The following is an 18,360-nucleotide window of genomic DNA, read 5'->3' as shown; positions in this document are numbered from 1 at the left end:
TAACGTACAAGTGATGATCCACACATATATCTAATATGTCAACATGAAAGACTTGGCGTGTTATTCTTCTTCTACGGTAGTTTACTATTATTATTATCGCTATCATTAAATCATTATTATTATTATTACACTTTTTTTTGCTGTTTGTTTATAGATCTTTCGTGTGTAATTACTTTACGCCTTATTTGCTAATTTAAAGTAATTCATTCTTATTGTTATCTTAAAACATTATTGACTTGATCAAAACTTTTGGAGGGGCCAAGGAGGTTTTTGGCGAACGCGGGATCTCGAGCCCCCCACTTCGCCCCCTCCCGCTGCCTTCCACACTGTAGTGCAAATTCGTTTAATGGATCCTTGTTTTAATTTCGCCTTTGAAAATTCTATTGAAAAGAAAACTACTTTTTAGCCTATGGAACACTACTTATATTACTATTATTGGTTAATTTTAAACGAAACATTATTCTTATAACTAGCTCAAAGTCAAATTTTAATTTGTATTCGCCAGAGTTGTCAACGTTCTCGGTGTTTTATCGAATTCATTGTAGATTTGTCACTTGTACAATTGTTGATAAACTGATTAACTGATAACTGATTAACTGACATAGAGATAATGCAAACACAACAGACATGATGTAGAGCACATATTGAAACTAATCTTAGTGGATAGCAAGAGAAGAGTCGAGTCCTCCCTTAAAGATCATCGTATGTGTGTGGTACTTCTATTTTTTTTCTTATCTAGTAATGCTGAGAGACAAGAGTTACGAATAAGATTTAATTTATAGACGCATTAAAGTGAGAATAATTTACAAATCTAGTTATTAACTAAATATAAAGCAAGTACATTAAAATAAAACATTATTGAAAAAGAATTAAATGTGTGAAGAGTTATTATTTTGGTGGCTTTCGGGATGTGCGGTCAAAAGTTCTTTCAGTGGTCCAATTGTTACCAACACTTTTCAGTATTGGAACTATGAAAGTATCGCTTAATTTTACAGCCTTGAATGTGAAACCTACAATCTTATTTTATAATTTATGTACTTAACCGACCAGTGTCAAGGGTTCTTATCCAAAAGTGGGGTTCACGTTATAGCGATACGATAAGGAAGTTGCAGTCATCGTCCTAGTCCGATATGGTTTGCGATCCCCAATAATACCGATTTCACATTCACCTGAAACCAATTCCCTTGATTCAATGAACTTAATCAAAAGGAAATTGCACTTGCCGGCATTATTGGATCGTCTGGCGCTACATGATATCGGATATTAAGTGTTTGCGATATCGAACTCAGCAGGAGAACACTCTGCGTAAGAGTCGACCATGACCAAAGTTTTCTATAACTTGCGAACCGGTCAGGTCCGGTTCTCAAAACAAGAAGATCGTAAAAGTTTCATTGACCAGTCGATTGGAATTCTCCCGAATCTATATGTGTAATTACTAGTGCGATTATCGATTCCTAATTGGTTTTGTCTGCATTTCTGTTTTTTCCTGCTTTTCGATTGGTCATTTAGGGGTGATTTCTCCGAGGGCCTAATCTGTACCGAAAATGGCCAGTCACGGCCGATTCGGATAAGTTCTTAAAGTGGTTTTACTGTGTCTGCGTCTGCGGGTCCGTCTATCGGAAGGTATTTACTACTGCTGACCGTTTATTTCGCCTGCCGGTTTTTATCTAAGCCAAGTGTTTTCCTACGCAGCGCCGGACAGTGGGCTCTGGGTATAATGTCTATCCAGTCTATCTCCGGTGATAAATCCATGTATCCACATGGTTATCTGGGTATCTGCTGTCTTATCAGCTATCTTCGAGACCTAATCAACATTTGGCAGCTGTTGGGGTTTTCCTTAAACACAGAAAAAAGCTCATACCATTAAACAAACCCACAATATAATTTTATCACTACTAGCTTTTCAAATTACAAAATAGAAACGTGAAATTACCAGGTTATCGCACAGGTAATACAAATGGCACGCTAAAAGTTAATTAAGAAATGGAAAACATTTATCTTATGAATAATTGTCTATTTATGCCGGCAGTTGGATTACCAGATATGAGAGATTTCGGAATTTCTAAAGCTTTTGAATACTTATAAACTAAGACTAAAAACATAATCCTAAGGCATAACTGTATTTTTCACGGCCGAAGGACTTCAGTTTCCAGTGCCATTTTCTTTCCATTAATTTTAGTATTGTATACTAGTTTTAATTTGACAAAATAAAAAAAAAATAAAATGTATTCTTTAATTGTTTTCATTGTTTACAATACCAGGCTTGGGTTCTGCAGTTTAACTATCTATCATCAGTTGGCAAATATGTTTCAAGGAAAAGCCAGTTATTTTATGCTTAAATTTTCAGTTTTTTATCAAAAATTTAAATATTACTTAATTTAGCTATTTAAAGACAAATCTACTTTTTATTATCATCAATTATTCAAAGATTAAATTCCACATTATTTATAAAAGTTAATAATAAAGCAGTTTTTAAGGATTAGCGACTTCCCAAAAATTAAATCCCTTAGACAGATAAAATTGTGCTTTAAAATTGGATTTTTAAGTTGGAAAAACAGTTTCTTTGGGTAGTATTCATTATCTAGATGGTTATCTAAGTCATCTATATTTTAAAGATTTAAATGCCTCCATGATCTGTAAAAACGAAAAAGTCGTATCTCAGTCTTGAAGGCAATTTTTCTGCAGTGCAGTCTGTTTTTCTGTTGAACGACCAAACATTTTTAGGTAAACTCGTTGCGAATTTGTTCTGCAATTCCGTGGGTACTTCCTTATCCGACGCTTTCAACCCCATCCCCATTACGACGATCGCACGAAGAACGCACGCGAGAGCACGACACCAAAGTTTTCCCCCCTTTTTCAAGTACAGGGGCACCAGTACCTGGTGTAGGTACTACCGCTGGTTTTTTTTTTCTATGTGTGAGAATAATTTCACGCTTATTACCTGCTGAGCGCTGGCAAAACGCTGCTTGACTTTGGCGGTTCTTAAAGCGGCCAGCAGTCGGAGTATTCTCAGTTCCAGCCGCGGCATTCACGGCAACACAAGCGCGCCTCCAGCACCGCCAAAAACTATAAAAAATAACAAAACAAAAAGCAAACCCCATTAACGACGAACCACTCCGAAACTGCTGTTGGAGTTACCAACCAACCATAACCAAGGGCTGGTCAATGCAATGTGCTAATTAAAAACGGCAATTAAACAGCAAAACGCAAAATAACAGTCAATCAGTTTGCAAAACGCGAAAAAGTTCAACTTAAAGCTGGCAAATAAAATGGAATTGAAAGGCGTTCAGCCGACAAATGGCACAGCAAATGGAAATACCGCAGGATCACCGGAAGTAAGTTTGAAAAAAAAAAATCAAGAAAGCTAATATCCCTAATAGAATTGCTTTCGAGTGGCACTTCAAAAACTCAAGTGGCAAGAGTTTCCAGATTAGAAACAGTGCCAAAACAGTCAGTACATTAAGTATACGCCCCATAGTACAAAAAAGCAATACCAAACCAATGTTAATACTTATAACAAAACTGTTGAAGAGCCTTGATAAAATTTATTTAGTTTCCCCGGACTTTCACCCATAATTATGCTTTTGATAAGCCCTTAGTCATATCTGTCCTTACCTTTTTCGTTCAGTGTGGTCTTTACAATCGCTCAATGGCTTTATGATCATTGTGATCATTAAGGCAGTTAGGCTTTAATTGCAGGCTAATCGACCGACAAACGAAAATGCGATTTACGGTCTCCCAAAGAGGAAGAAATTACTTTGTCAGGCGGATACTATATGCATATCTTATACGCTTTACGGCCACCTGAGCCACATAAATGTCCGAGAACGACGTCTTTTGTTCCATTTTGAGCTCAATAATGCCCTAAAACTGAGCAACTAGCGCTCCGCTTTAGATCAGCAAAAACTATTCTATACATGTGATATGTGGGCAAAGAGCTAAAAACCCGTTTTTAGTGCAGCAGCCATAAACTGACACACTAATAATATAGATGAACACGAGTGACAAGTTCACTTCGCCCCTCTCCCTGTTGCATTACAACATTTCCCAGAAAAGGCAGCACGTTATAAAAATATATGAACAAAAAAGGTTTTCTGATAGTAATAAAGATATCTTTACTTCAATTCTTAGAATCCTTCACTTATAAATAGATCCTAAGATAAAAAAAGAAATTCAATTATCTTTAGGGTCTAAAATAAAAGCTTTTTATAAGATATATATTTTTATTGGGATAGTTTATAATCAGTAGATCCCAGAATATGTCCACAAATAAATATTTACTAAAATGTATGTATTTTTATTTGAATTATAAAATCGCTTGGAGAAATTCATATTACATATTTCATAAGTACAACCTTTTACCACCTGATTATTTACGTTTTTTTGAATGTAGGTATTTAATCATAAAGATCAGTTCTTGACTAATTTCTCAATTAGAGACCAACAGATTCTAAATATAGAATAATATTTCAATTACACGTACATTCTTACTTAAATATCTATATATTAATTAAGGTAATCCCCCTAAAGAGTCATCTTCACATGATTGCACGCAAAGTGCAGTTGCTCTATAGACCAGAAAGCTATAGAATAGATCAGGTTATTTAAATAGTAGGTTTTCCCCTTACAAACTGACATCGACAGTTCAAAGCTAGAATAAAATGCAGACAGCATAGCTTTAATTTATGACGAACACAATTAAAGTAATTCCCAAGATGTAAATTCCCAGAGTGCAGGAAAAAACCATCAATTATGCATTAGCTAAAAGAAACCTCGGTTCAACAGCCTGTGTGGTGCACCTACAAATTATCAAAAAATATCTTTTGCAAGGCATCCAAAATTTACACATGAAAAGGTAAAAACAAAGATTGTAACTCCTTTTAGCGGGAGATAAAGTGGATAAGTAAACAGTTGGGCTTTGGCTATTTCATAGATACCTCATTTGTAGATACGTCTTGATGATGCAGTTTCGTTTTCATTTACCTTCGTAATTGCCCAGGGTTTCCCCTACTCCCCCTCCCCCATCCCAGTTATTGTTTTATTTAAACAGCTTTTTTTTCGAAAAGTACAAATATGTAAGCGGCAAAACAGTTCTCGCGTTCCCAGCTCTCTGATAAAAAAATAAAAAACAATAGCCTGGTTCCCCATCTGTTGCTGCCTTACAAGTTTAAGGGCTGGAAATAGATTTTCACTGTATTTCAATTAATAGTAGTAATATTAGAATTTTAAAAGAGGTTGTAATTCATGGGAAATTTTAAAAATCATATTTTTTAATCAAAAATTTTCACTGTTAGCTTTATTGACAGCTTTTTTACCATTATTAATTAGTTAAGGTAATATTGTTTTTTGTTTACGTTAAAATAAATGAGGTATTTCGATTTCGCAAGCCTCATTTCCTAACGACAGATGTTTTTTTTTGTGAATTTACCTAATGGAAAGTACTTAAAGTACGCTTTGTAACAATCTGCTTTTACATTTGTATATTTAATTATTATAATTGTGAGTGAGTCAGTAATTTAAATTTAATTGTACATTTAACGTGTGAACATTTTCAATCTTTTGTTAAAAGAAACCTAAAAGCAATTGATATTTATTGCTTAGTGATCTTAAGTGCCCTTGGGTATTTTGTTTTGGGAGGATTTTTTATAGTAGCTTGCATTAGGGAAATCTCGATTTCCCTTAATTGAGTGGGCGAGGTTGCATACACTTAATTTGTAGTTTGTATTAATAGAATTAAACTGAGATAATCACAATAAAAATACCTTATGACTATTCTCAACGATTTTAGAGGCGGTCTGGGAGGAATTATAATGATCAAATACTCGCCTGTTTAACTACAGAAATGATTCTTAAGTCTAAACTTTGCTGTAATTTACATGTGAATACATCGCCTTAAATGTTCATAGAGATGATCTCAATATAATTTAATCACAATCATAATTAGGAATTTATCAAGAACTCAGTGTTCAGTAAAAATACTTGATCGATAGCTGGGGCGCCTTTCTCGAGTGACTACATCAAAGTGATCCTAATCTAATCATAATTAGGCGCACGAAGATAAATATTGCATAATGGGCATATAAATATGCACTATCAGGTGAAGTCTAGTGGCGCATTTTTATAATATGTCCATGGGTTTATCTGGCATTGGATCTGAAAATGCCGCACGCATGTCGCGATCGTGTTTATTCAAGAGTCCAAAAACTCGCCGCTTGATGGCTGCTTAAATATTTAGACATGTGCCTGGTATTTTTGTGAGAGATATTAAATCTTATATTCCCCGAATTGCGATATCACCTGGCTGGCATATATTATATATTTGCTTAACAAATTGGCAATTCTTTTCATTTCCAGAAGACAGATGCCGAGAAGCAGACAACGGAGCGAACCAACTGGGGCAATGGCCTCGAGTTCCTCATGTCCTGCATATCGGTTTCCGTGGGATTGGGCAACGTCTGGAGGTTCCCATTTACGGCCTACGAGAATGGAGGAGGCGCCTTCCTGATACCCTACATCATAGTGCTCTTTTTGATTGGTAAGAATGGGAAATCCTTTGTGCCTATAAAATACTTATCGTTTATATAACTATAGACATAAAGAAAATATACAGATATATATATATATATATATATATATTATAGCATAATTAAGTTGTTTTTCTATTATACAAAATTTATTGAAATTGAACCCTTCGAATTAAAAATATCAAAGGATCACGTTAGAATTCAAGATAATGAATTGGGTCCAATAAAAATGTTAATTATTAAATACATATACTTTTTTATTGATTAAATAAATTTACAGAAATAAATTAATAAAAGTTATGGTGAATGATATGATAGTGATTGTGTGACATTTGTATATATTTATGATAGCAATATTTTTTATTTTCATGTGTGTATATCGTAAACAGTATTTCCTAGAACAGTAAATAATTGACCAACATCTCTTTTTTGTTGTTACCCTCTTTAAGGTAAACCCATGTACTATCTAGAGATGATCATTGGACAGTTTACGAGTCAGGGTACAGTGAAGATCTGGTCGGTGGTACCGGGATTCGTGGGTGTGGGCTATGGCCAGGCCTTCGGCACCATCTGCATCATCTCGTACTATTCATCTCTGCTGGCCCTAACCCTCTACTACCTCTTCGTGTCCTTCCAATCGGAGTTGCCGTGGTCCTATTGCCGTGATGAATGGACCAACTGCGTGAACTCGAGACCCCAGGAATACACGGAGAACCTGCTCACCGGCATGTCCTTGGCAAATGAATCAGCCAGAAATTTCAGCAGTCTTACTCCTCTGGCCACCAACGACACTAAACTCCAAAGCAGCTCCGAACTCTACTTCCTGTAAGTAAAATGAATTTTAAAGTTTAAACTCGTATAGGAAGTGGTCTTAAAGCACATCTATTTTTTTAATTTTTAAAAATTCGTTTTATGATTAAACTAGCTGATTATTTATTGATTTGAATTAAATATTGTGCTTACAGCATTTTTATTTATTTATTCCCTCTGACTTGTGAACAGTGAGCAAGTTTCTTTCATTATCACAAGCAGATTAAAATTACTAGTGATGCAAAATAATAAATAATTATTCAGCGTTGTCAATATTTGCTTGACATTGTTTTTCTGTCTATGTGCTAAATGCATTTAGTGACAACATTAAACGAGAATTCTGGTAAGAAATGTCAACTTTTGGTTAGCTTATCAGAGCAATTCAAATATTATTCTCTCGAAAATACAATTCCGAGCTAGTTCTTAGAATTTTTGTACAAAATATTTATTTACCTAAAGTAAGCAATTCGCATTAAGAGAATCAATAGTTCAATTAGAGGGTTTTAACAATTGGTAATTGTTATAGATGTTTTTTGGATGTGCTAATAAAATATTATGATGTCCATATTTTTTTAATTATAAATAAATAATGTTATCTGTTGATATAAGGCACTAAACTTGCAGTTCTTGGAATTGATAAATACTGCTTTACGAGTGTAGCTACAATTATTATTTGATATATCTTATCTTAATGGTTTTAGGCAAAATAAATATAATCGAAATTCTTTGACTTTTGTAAGATATACAATTTGTTTATATCTTGATGGTCTATTTGCCAATTAAAAGTAAATTTATATTTATTTTAGTTATTATTAAAAATTGATTAATATTGTTTCTATTATTCTCTACAGGGATGTAGTGATCAAGGAGAAGCTGGACATCTCGGACGGCGTGGGTGACCCCGATTGGAAGCTAACGCTGGCCCTGTTCGTTTCCTGGGTGGTGATCTTCCTGGTGATCATGCGCGGCGTGAAGAGTTCCGGCAAGGCGGCCTACTTCCTGGCCCTGTTCCCCTACGTGGTGCTCTTCGTCCTTCTGATCCGTGCGGTGACCCTGGAAGGAGCCAAGGATGGCATCCTCTTCTTCCTGGAGCCCCAGTGGGGTGAGCTCCTGAACCCCACCGTTTGGAAGGAGGCGGTGGTGCAGTGCTTCTTCTCGCTGGCCGTCGGCTCTGGTCCGATCATCATGTTCGCCTCCTACAATCGATTCGATCACGGGATCTACAGGGACGCCATGATCGTGACCACACTGGACACGTTGACCAGTCTGCTGGGCGGCATCACGATATTTGCCATATTGGGCAACCTGGCTCACAATCTGCAGATCGAAAATATCCGGGATGTGGTGCGAAGTGGCACGGGATTGGCCTTCATCTCGTATCCGGATGCCATATCAAAGTTCCAGGCAGTTCCGCAGCTTTTCTCGGTCCTGTTCTTCTTCATGCTTTTCGTCCTGGGAATTGGATCCATTGTGGCCCTGCAGAGCACCATTGTGACCATCATATGCGACCAGTTCAAGGGATGGAAGTACTGGAAGGTGGCGCTGACCACCTCCGTGTGTGGATTCCTCATGGGATTGGTCTACGTAACGCCGGTAAGTTGGTTAAAGAGCGGAAAGTTTATACTTTACTCTCTAAAACGGAATGATCTGATTTCCTTTAACTTTTTAAACCATTAAATCATTATAAATAGGCGAAAAAACCTTAATTATGTTGGAACAAGAAGAATTTTATATAATTTATGGAAGGCAAACCTTTTTACATTTTTTTTTTCGAAATGCAAAATTTGTAGAATTTTTACTTACAGTTTTTGATATTTTTAATGCATACCGGTTGAATTATTAAAAGACTTAGCTTAGATTTTAAACACATTTTTATAAAGTATATTCCCTAATCTTCATAAATATTTACATTTTTTTCAGGGAGGTCAGTGGATCCTCACTTTGGTGGATTTCTATGGCGGAACCTATGTGGTCTTTATTCTGGCCATTTTCGAACTGGCTGGAATCGTGTGGGTTTATGGTGGGTGTTTCTATAACAGGATATATTATCCATTTGATTTTTGTAAACCCCATTTACCCCTAAAGGTCTACAGAACTTCTGCGATGACATCGAGTTTATGTGCAATCGCCGTGTTTCACTGTACTGGCGGGTGTGCTGGTCCTTCTTCACACCGGTCATGATGATCATTATATTTATATACTCGATGGCCACCATCGAACCAATTAAATACAGCGAACTGTATTTCCCTGAAGCCGCCAATGGTAAGACGTTTTTTAAAAACCATCAATTTGGCTTAAAGTTAATTGTTATATTTTTTGAAAACTTTCAGTTGCTGGCTGGTTGCTCTTTGCCATTGGAGCTGCCCAGTTTCCGCTTTGGGGCATTTGGTATATCTCTCGTCATCCACAAGGCAACCTTTGGAATGTAAGAATACATATAAAACCGAATTTTATTGCCAATTAGAGTTCAGCTTGGCCAATTGTTTTTCGTAATCCAAACTAAAACATTTTACCCCCTTTCCATTTACAGTCATTTAAGGCCTCAATGAAGCCCAGCGACCGATGGGGACCCGCAAATCCAGATATTAGGCGTGAGTGGGTGATCTTCAAGAACCAAAAGGCCGCCCAAAGAGCTCAAGTGAAGGAGACGTCCAAGATCGGATTCTTCTGGCGGAAACTGACAAATTTCTGCGGCAGCAACAAGTAGAAGTCTATATTGAGTGGGGAGCCGAGGTGGGGATATCGTGGGGATATCAGAGATTACGATTAACCATAACCACTTGTTATTTATATACGCCATTGTCAGCCTCTATGAAGCCATCACATATGCGAAGCAATACTTCGACCGAATATACCGCATCTACCAATAAATAAAGACCTTTTTTTTTGTTATTCTATGTATACCGACATTTTGTAATGTGATAATATTGAGCAGAAATAAATAAATTATTGTTATCGATGAAATGTTCATTCATTCTAGTTTTTTTTTCCCAAAGCTAAAAACATGAAAAACTTCACAAAAGTTGTTGATATCCCAAACAAATTTATATCGAATAGAAACATCTCTTAACGAAATAAAAAAAAATTGTCGTGACGATCGCTACTTTAACATGCTGAATTAAATTTCTGATTTAAAATTTTGTAACGAAAAGCAATTGTGTACGCGTAACCGGATAACTTTAGCTCCATTTTTCGTTTTTTTTAATCCAAATACTAGGAAATCAGGGTCTAATATTGGAATGTCATACATTGTTGAATTCGTTACAAAATTCCCAATAAATTTTCGCAAAAATCATAATGAAAAATGTTTTGGTCAAAATTTTTAAAAAATCCACTCGTTTTTCGGTTTTAAAATCAAAATATAATTTTTTGTGCCAAAACACTCACTGTACTAATTTAACTTTGCGGTTTTGTATTACAGTTCCGATTAAATCAAAAACATATCTTTTACTTTTATTTTATTTTTATTCAGTTTTTGTTTGTTTTTCTTTCATACAAAGCCCTTTATTATTGTTTAAAATTTCAATTATTTTCTTTTGGTTTTTTCTTCATTAATTAATAATTTACAGTTTTATGAGTTTTCCTCTTTCCTCTCGACTTTCATCGGTCTCTCTCTTGTTATGGTTGTTTTGTTACTTATCGGCTCCTTGGGGTTGCACATTATAACAGTACAGCAATTGATTTTATGTAATATGGTAAATTTGCTATAAATAGTGGGAATTCTTATGAGGTAAATGCTTAATGAGCAAAAAAAAAAACAATTACAATCGTCATCAGATCAGTTTATACTACATACATAATACATATAATATATATATGTATACAAAATAACAAATCGTAAGTCTAATAAACATTCTTAAAATTCATATCTCAAATACAAATACAATATTTGCTTTAGCTGTTAGTTGTTGTTAATTTGTTTTGGTATCGGTTTCTGTTTTTTGCTCAGTGTATTCGTTTTGGAAATCGAGGTTCCTAACTTCTTGGGCTCGTTTTATGATCAAGCTTTTAACTATTTCGTGTATGTAGGTGTTGGTTTCAGTATTTGTTTAGTTTTTTTTCTTTTTTGGTTTTTTAAATCGTAAAATACTAATTTAGCAAATGTAGGCACCCTAAATATTAAAGCTTTTGCAAAACACGGTTCCTCGATAAGATATAACAATATATTTTGTTGGGGGTTCCCCTTTTTAAATTTAAATATACAATACGGTAAATTCAAAATAAACTATTTCATTAGCCACTGAATTTTTTGTTTTTTTTTTCTTTTAGGTTCTTACTTTATTTCTTTTAGAAATTTAATCTTTTTCCTTTTTAGTTGTTTTAATTAAATTTTACTTCAATTTTAGCATTAGTGTAGGTTTAGTTTAAGTTTAGTTTTAGTTGACATTCGTTAAGCTTTAGTTAAGTTTTGTGTTTCTATTAGTTTTTCTTCTCTTTGTTTAATTCATGCAATGCATTCTAGTTTACTTTCTTTTGTTTTTTTTTTTCATTAAAAAATTGTTTCGCCTTCCTCTTAAGTTTTTATTGTTTAGTTTAACATAATAATTGTTTTCCATTTGGGTTTTCCTTATTAGTTTGTTGTTAATAAATTGGTCTTTGCTTCGGCTTTCGATTTAGCTACTGAATACATTACTATAATACATATAAAGTCAAATATGATCTTATTAGTGTGGGGCTAGGGTTTTTTTTTTGGTTTTTGGTTTTTGGGTTCGGTATATAGACCTCATAGACCGTCTGTACATGTATATACGAGTATGTGTGTGTTGTATATCTAGATATTGTATATGTAACCTTATATATTTTGCATACCTCGATCTAGTTGGGCGCGGGGGCGGGGAGGGGAGATGGGGGATATTTTTGGGAGGACCCTTTCTAGTTTCTAGCGTGTAAATTCACCAAAATGGCTGCATCGTCATAATCCGGTTTGATACGATTTCGAAAACTCGAATCCAGTTTTTTTTTTTGGTAGCATTGGCATTGGCTGGGCTATATTCATATATGGTCAATTTGACCAGGTTTGGCTAGAAGTTTTTCGGTTGAAGCGTGATTTTCGAAGTACCCCTTGAGCTCTACGATTCTTTTCTGGTTTACAAAAAAACCAAACAAATATATGACAACAAAAAACATAAATTCTGGGCGTAAGACTCGGACCTACGATGTTACGAAAGAAACTAAGGACATTGTGCAATAAGATTCTTTCATGTGTTTTTTTTATTTTTGTATCTCAGCTCAAAAGCGGCTAAAAATCTTCGGTATAATAAATTGTTACTGTTTTGGGTTCAGTTTTTGTAGGAATCCTTGTTCTTGGTTTGCTTTTGCTTCATTATTTTGGTTTTAAGTTTTCTTCGGTATTTTGTATAATAAAGACCTGTCATTAGAAATTCGGTCCCTCATATCAAAGTTTTTAGTTTTTGTATCGTGTTTAAAGGTATTTTGTGGGGCGTAGGAAACCAGTTCAAACGGGAATTTGATCTTGTACCAATTATTCAATTCAATTCAATTTGATTTAAGTCATAATCGTATATCGATCTTTGTTCAGTATTATTTTGCGTATTCGTTTTATATTGTAGTAGAGTTGAAACCCAAATATGCATGAATACATAACGTTAAAGCTGGGCGCATTCCATATCTCGTATCGGTACCTGTATCTGTATCTGTGTGCTATCGTGTGTTTTTGGTGCTTGTTCCGATTCGAAAACCGATATTTATCGATCTTTTGCGATCCGTTTAGTTCTGTTCTGTTTGGTGTATTGTTGTCTTGTGTAGATCTTTGTTATTTCTTGTGATAAAGCTATTTTGACAGCAGTCTTGAACGTTCTTTTCAATTTAAATATTCAATATTATAAATAGGTATACACACATTTGTTTAAGGGTTTATTTAGTTGGTTGTTTTGTTGTTTGTTCTCCTTTGACTCAATTTCCTGTCTGGCATTTTTGTTGTATATAAGTTAAGACCTATCAGACAGTTGGGAAACTTTTTGGTTGAGGGGAAGTTATCATAAAATCAAACTAAAGCCAGGTGACTTGGAGATGTGGTAAATCAATCAATATGGCAAAACTTTGATACTTTTAGTTGGCTTAAGTGGACTGCATCCTATGGCTGTATAATCTATAGTTTACAGATATTTTGATCCTTTCTGGCCCTGGTTTTGTATAATATGAAGAGTCTGTCTTACTAACTGGGGAACTGGGTAGGAATGGGAACTTTTGGGGGGCACTATTCGGGGAATTCAGTTGTAAATCTCTTTTGCCTTCCATTGGGATCCTAACAAAGCGTTAGAAGGTTGCATATTACCTAATTGTTTGTTTTTTGCATTGGTTTTTTCTTTAAATAACTTCGATGCTCTCAGTTAATACTTTAAGTAAGTATATAGTATATATAATGTTCCTTTTAGAATCTTTAGAAAATCTTTACGTAGCTCGGCCACTTCTGCTATTATGTCTACACTATACTGCTCTACTCATTTCAATTTCAATTGCAATTCAATTCGCTTCCGTTCGTTTCGGCTTTATTAGTTTCTATCTGGAGCTTGTAGTTTGTTCCGTTGTTACATTTTTACCTCCTAGTTTGTATATTAATGTGAATTACCTTTAATATGTTACAAAATTTCAATTAAAATTGTTCACTTTAGTATGTAGACTATACTAATACGTTAGTTTTGCATTTTGTTTCCATTTGTTTCTCGGTTTAGTCTACGCTACTATATCATCGTCGTCAACACCTTTCGAAAGCTATTCAGGTTCTTAATTGAGTTCATAATTCTTGGTAGAAAAGAATAGGCGAAAAACAACAACAACGAAAATATATATGTATATATACTATATATATTTTTAAATATATGTGTAGAAAAAGAAGACAACAACAAACTTGTTTCCTTTAAACTTGTTTCGTTAGTTTAGTTAAAGCCAGAGCTAGTAGATGTTAAGTAAGAACTCTCATATTTGTGTGTTAGTTTTTCATTACCCACGGTTTTTTTTGGGGTTTTCATAGGTTTTCTTTTGTTTTTCTATCTCTTGGTATTTGGTTTTCTTGCTTCGCTGTTTTCTAAATCTCGTAACATACATTTTACAGTTAGATAGTTTTTCTTTGTTCTTGGTTGGGGATTTTTCTTTTTTGCTCTTTTTGTATATAATTGTTGGTTTTTTTTTATGGTTTGTTCGTATGCTTTTACTTGCATTGTACACACACACAGTCAGGTCAGACACACATCCTTGGGATACAGACACATACATTTTCGACAGACGGACACTAGAATTTGCCATGTTCGTGGGTGTACTGCAGTTGGTTGGATGCACCGGAAACGGAAGTGCTGAGGGGAATCTTTGAAAGGGGGGATTGCAGTTCCCTATGGTTATATCTTGTTTGCAAGTATTATAGGGATAAATATACCGATTTATGTGGTTGTCGTACTGATAGGGACCAGATTTTCCAGGTTAAACTATTGCTTTTTCTGCTTTCTGAGCGTTGTACGTTTATTTACTTCGATTCTACTTGCTGGTGTCCTACGATCTATTTCCTAGGACCTTACATTCTAAACACTCTCGCCCTGTACACTCGCATTCACACACTCACACGATTTATGCTATTTAATGTTATGTATTTTAGTATGCAAGTACAGGCTGCCTTGGCCCAATGTGAAATATTACAAATACGTTTAGCCTAAAACTTAGAAAAAAAAAATTACACAATTGTATACATATATTCTGTTTGGTTTTCTGTTATTGTTTTTTTTTTCTTTTGGGTTTCTGGGGGAGTGTTATATATCCATACAGATATATATAGTGTGTGTGTATTATGTATATGCTAACATTTGACTTTTTTCTCATCTCGAAGAGGCTTATTTACAAAAGGCCGAGTTCGAAATTCGACTTGTAGAATTACTAATATTACTATTACTTCTATTATTACTATCACTATAACTAATACTATTAACTACTATTATTGCATACACGTTCTCTTTTCCTAGTAAACTTATTTGAGGCAATCGCTTTGCCACTCTCCGTCGTAATCGGCTCATTCATCGTTATCGACTTGACAATGCCACCGCTAGTTCCGGCTATCGAACTACCATCATCTATCGCCGTAAATGCGGGCGTTGAACTCGATGGCGGTACTGCACTCATGGGCACACACTGCTGGTCGGGCGAACTGTTGCTATTCGTATTCGTGTTCCCCGGCGATTCGGCATCTTCCGGTATCGGCATTATCCCACTAATCTGGTGCATAATGTGGTCTTGCGATTGGGACGATGATTTCGATTGCGATTGCGATAACGACGGCGATTGGACGCGTTGCCTCAGCGATGTCTCGGCCATTGCGAATTCTGGTTTATACTTTGACGTAGACGTTGATGTTGACTTTTTTTGGGATTGGGGTGCGGATGATGTTGGCCAGCATCGATCCGGCCTTATTGTTAGCATCTCGATGTTAATCACGGATTTGGAGCGCTCTCTTTCTGATATTCAGCTGCCGTATTTGTTGGAAGATGCGTAGCTATTAACTGCAGATCCATTTGATGGCATGTGAGTATCAGGCACTAAATGTGGTGTTCTACTAGATATAGGTGGCAAAATAGGGCTTGTTGGCCAATGGTAAGTAGCAGCGGCGTTATTGGATGAGGGAACACTTCTATGCAAAAAGCAGTATGTTAATTGTCGTTATCAAGTACGCTTTCAAAAACAAATAAACTGTTTTTTGTTTCTTTTTCGTTTAATGGCGATGGTTTGATTCGATGCAAATCATGAAATGTCATAGTGATGGAAAGCCATGAAAAGTCAATAAAGAAAAATGATAAAATTGAAAGTCCCAAGTAAGTTTTCGTCCAAGGGTAGCAAAAAGTATTAGAAATGTAAATTTTGTAAGCACTATTAGGACCCAAAGACAAACTTGTAATTTATTAATTAATAGTTGTTTTTTTTTTAATTTGAAGTAACAGTGTCCATAAAAAATACGAGCAGAACTTTAGTTACTGATTCCCTTTCATTTTATACGTTAACTTGTAGGCCCTTTTAGTATAATTTTAAATATAAACTATAACTAAAACAAGAATAGAAACGGGCAGTCACTTTTAAATTCAAATGGTGTAAGAGTTTTGACCGTTCCTTTTAATGTTTATAATCAAAACAATAATTTCCTCAATCACAGTCTTAAATCACTTGAATCTTGCATAGAAGACGGAGTAGGTTCTCTTTACATTTTATTTTTTTTTTTTGGGTAGCCACAGGGATTGGGGATATAATTTGGAGGAATCAAGTGTGTGCAGTGGACAGCTACGGAGTATATATATTTACAAATGAGTTCACTAGATGACTGGATGGATTGACGGGTAGATGGATGGATGGATGGGTGGATGGGTGGGTGGGTGACGGGATGTAGTTCGGGATGTGGGGACCCCGTTATTCCCGGCAAGGAGACAAACGACTCGCAGACAACGAACAAAAACAAATCGAAATGACAGGCACAAGTCTCGCTTAAATGATATAGACATACGAGTACAAGTACGAGTATATGTGTGTGTGGATGAGGATGAGGATAATGGACATGGCTCATAGACATATAGATATAGAGATAGACAGAGACAGACAGAGAAAAAGAGACAGAGACAGAGACAGAGAGAGAGAGAGAGGAGAGCGAGAGAGAGGGGCGACTCACCTAGAATGGGGGAACAGCATGGGCGCTGCATTGAACATCGATTGGGGCGTTGGTGCTTGAATGGGGGCAACTGCAGCTGTGTCAGGATGTAAAAAGTTCCGCCGCTGCTCGATCCGCTCCTGGTGCTGTGTCAGACATCGGGACAATAGGTCTGGAAGGCTTTCCATGTGCTCCTGCGGAAGTATTTCAAAGGGGGAAAGGGAGGGGGAGTGGTATTGGATGTTAGTTAAATCACGTGGGGCAACACATTCCCGATTGTTTGTCATACTTGTATGCTCTGCATTTTGTCCTCCAGGTTGGTTAGGCGCTCCTCGATGGCATCCTGACGGCTAGACATGTCCGATATTATCTCGTAGACCGTGTTTTGTGTCTGCGAATGGTATTCACATAATCACAAACATGCATTGCACATCGGGGGTCATTCACAATTGGAGTGCATACTATAATGCTGTACAGTCGAACCTCGATTAATCAGACCTCTAGCAAAAGCTCAATAAATCTGACTTTAATATCATTACAATCAAGATAATTGTTGTAAATAGTTAGAAAATCAATCTGACTTCTCTGAAAGATTCAGCAAACCTCATTGAAAAATATCGAAAATAAGAATTGTTTGAGAGCGATTCTTTGTAGTAATCTAATCAATTGTGAAAACAATTTTGCAATACATTTAGCTATTCCATTTCACTTATTAACGAAGTTCGACTGTATTTCCCTGTTTGTACTTTAAACTACCTTGGCCATGTCAGTTATTGTATTTGCATTATCCATTAGTTTGCGCTGATCCATTTTAACTTTTCGCAACCTAAATCGCATCGGAAGAGTCATTAATATTACAGAGAACATTATTTAAATACAATATGATATATAGCCAACATATAACACTAAGCGCGTAACATAATTAGGCCTTTTATTCTCACATACAAATCACAATAACACACAATAATTCTTTTAAATGGAAAATATATTCCCGTTTCGTTTAGCCGAAAACTCACTTTCCATTCAAAAAAAAACAATTAAATACTATAGAACGTATTTAGACATCGGACAAAAAGGCAGCTATGTGTTTCGAAACTTTAAGATGATACTTTTAAATTATTTCCTTTAAAATAGAGTTCTTGAAACCCCGATATTAAAATTTATTTATGCATTTTGCACCAAGCCTTAGTTGAAACATTTAAGTTTCTAGTTTAGTAAGCTGAAGTCTCTTAGGGTTTCGATTCGCACTGCTCAATTGATAAAAGTCATTAAAAATATTATTTATTTGATTATATTTTTTTTTGGTGTGTAGAATTCGTTGTGCCGTAGTTGATAAAAAGATTAAATAGGAGTAAGAAAAAAGTCCATATTTCTTTTCGGGCGTTAAAATTGCAG

General features: G+C 35.4%; 2 protein-coding genes across 18 annotated transcripts in view; one reads left to right on the top strand and one right to left on the bottom strand.

The window, feature by feature from the left end:
- The first annotated feature begins 3,004 nt into the window (after window positions 1-3,004).
- On the top strand, window positions 3,005-10,304 carry LOC108047638 (sodium-dependent nutrient amino acid transporter 1). The gene is made up of 8 exons (XM_017127917.2): window positions 3,005-3,335; window positions 6,355-6,535; window positions 6,974-7,349; window positions 8,186-8,927; window positions 9,255-9,354; window positions 9,420-9,596; window positions 9,665-9,759; window positions 9,865-10,304. The coding sequence occupies exons 1-8, from the start codon at window positions 3,270-3,272 to the stop codon at window positions 10,039-10,041; spliced, it is 1,914 nt and encodes a 637-aa protein (XP_016983406.1). The 5' UTR covers window positions 3,005-3,269; the 3' UTR covers window positions 10,042-10,304.
- A 1,723-nt stretch (window positions 10,305-12,027) lies between these two features.
- LOC108047635 (small conductance calcium-activated potassium channel protein) overlaps window positions 12,028-18,360 on the bottom strand; it is a 67,114-nt gene continuing 60,781 nt past the window's right edge. For 13 of the 17 annotated variants that reach the window (XM_017127902.2, XM_017127898.2, XM_017127905.2 and 10 more), the window contains 4 exons: window positions 17,722-17,791; window positions 17,255-17,356; window positions 16,987-17,159; window positions 12,028-15,963 (listed from right to left, as the gene is read on the bottom strand). In XM_017127902.2, the coding sequence (XP_016983391.1) occupies window positions 15,798-15,963; window positions 16,987-17,159; window positions 17,255-17,356; window positions 17,722-17,791 (511 nt within the window). In that variant the 3' untranslated portion in view covers window positions 12,028-15,797. The remainder of the gene's footprint in view (window positions 15,964-16,986; window positions 17,160-17,254; window positions 17,357-17,721; window positions 17,792-18,360) is intronic. The other 4 variants (XM_017127903.2, XM_017127911.2, XM_017127912.2 and 1 more) reach the window with 3 other exon arrangements.

Source organism: Drosophila rhopaloa, unplaced genomic scaffold, assembly GCF_018152115.1.
Source record: "Drosophila rhopaloa isolate 14029-0021.01 unplaced genomic scaffold, ASM1815211v1 contig_3, whole genome shotgun sequence".
NCBI classification, from domain to species: domain Eukaryota; kingdom Metazoa; phylum Arthropoda; class Insecta; order Diptera; family Drosophilidae; genus Drosophila; species Drosophila rhopaloa.
Note: the sequence above shows the minus strand (reverse complement) of the source record. Positions and strands in the feature narration are given on the sequence as shown.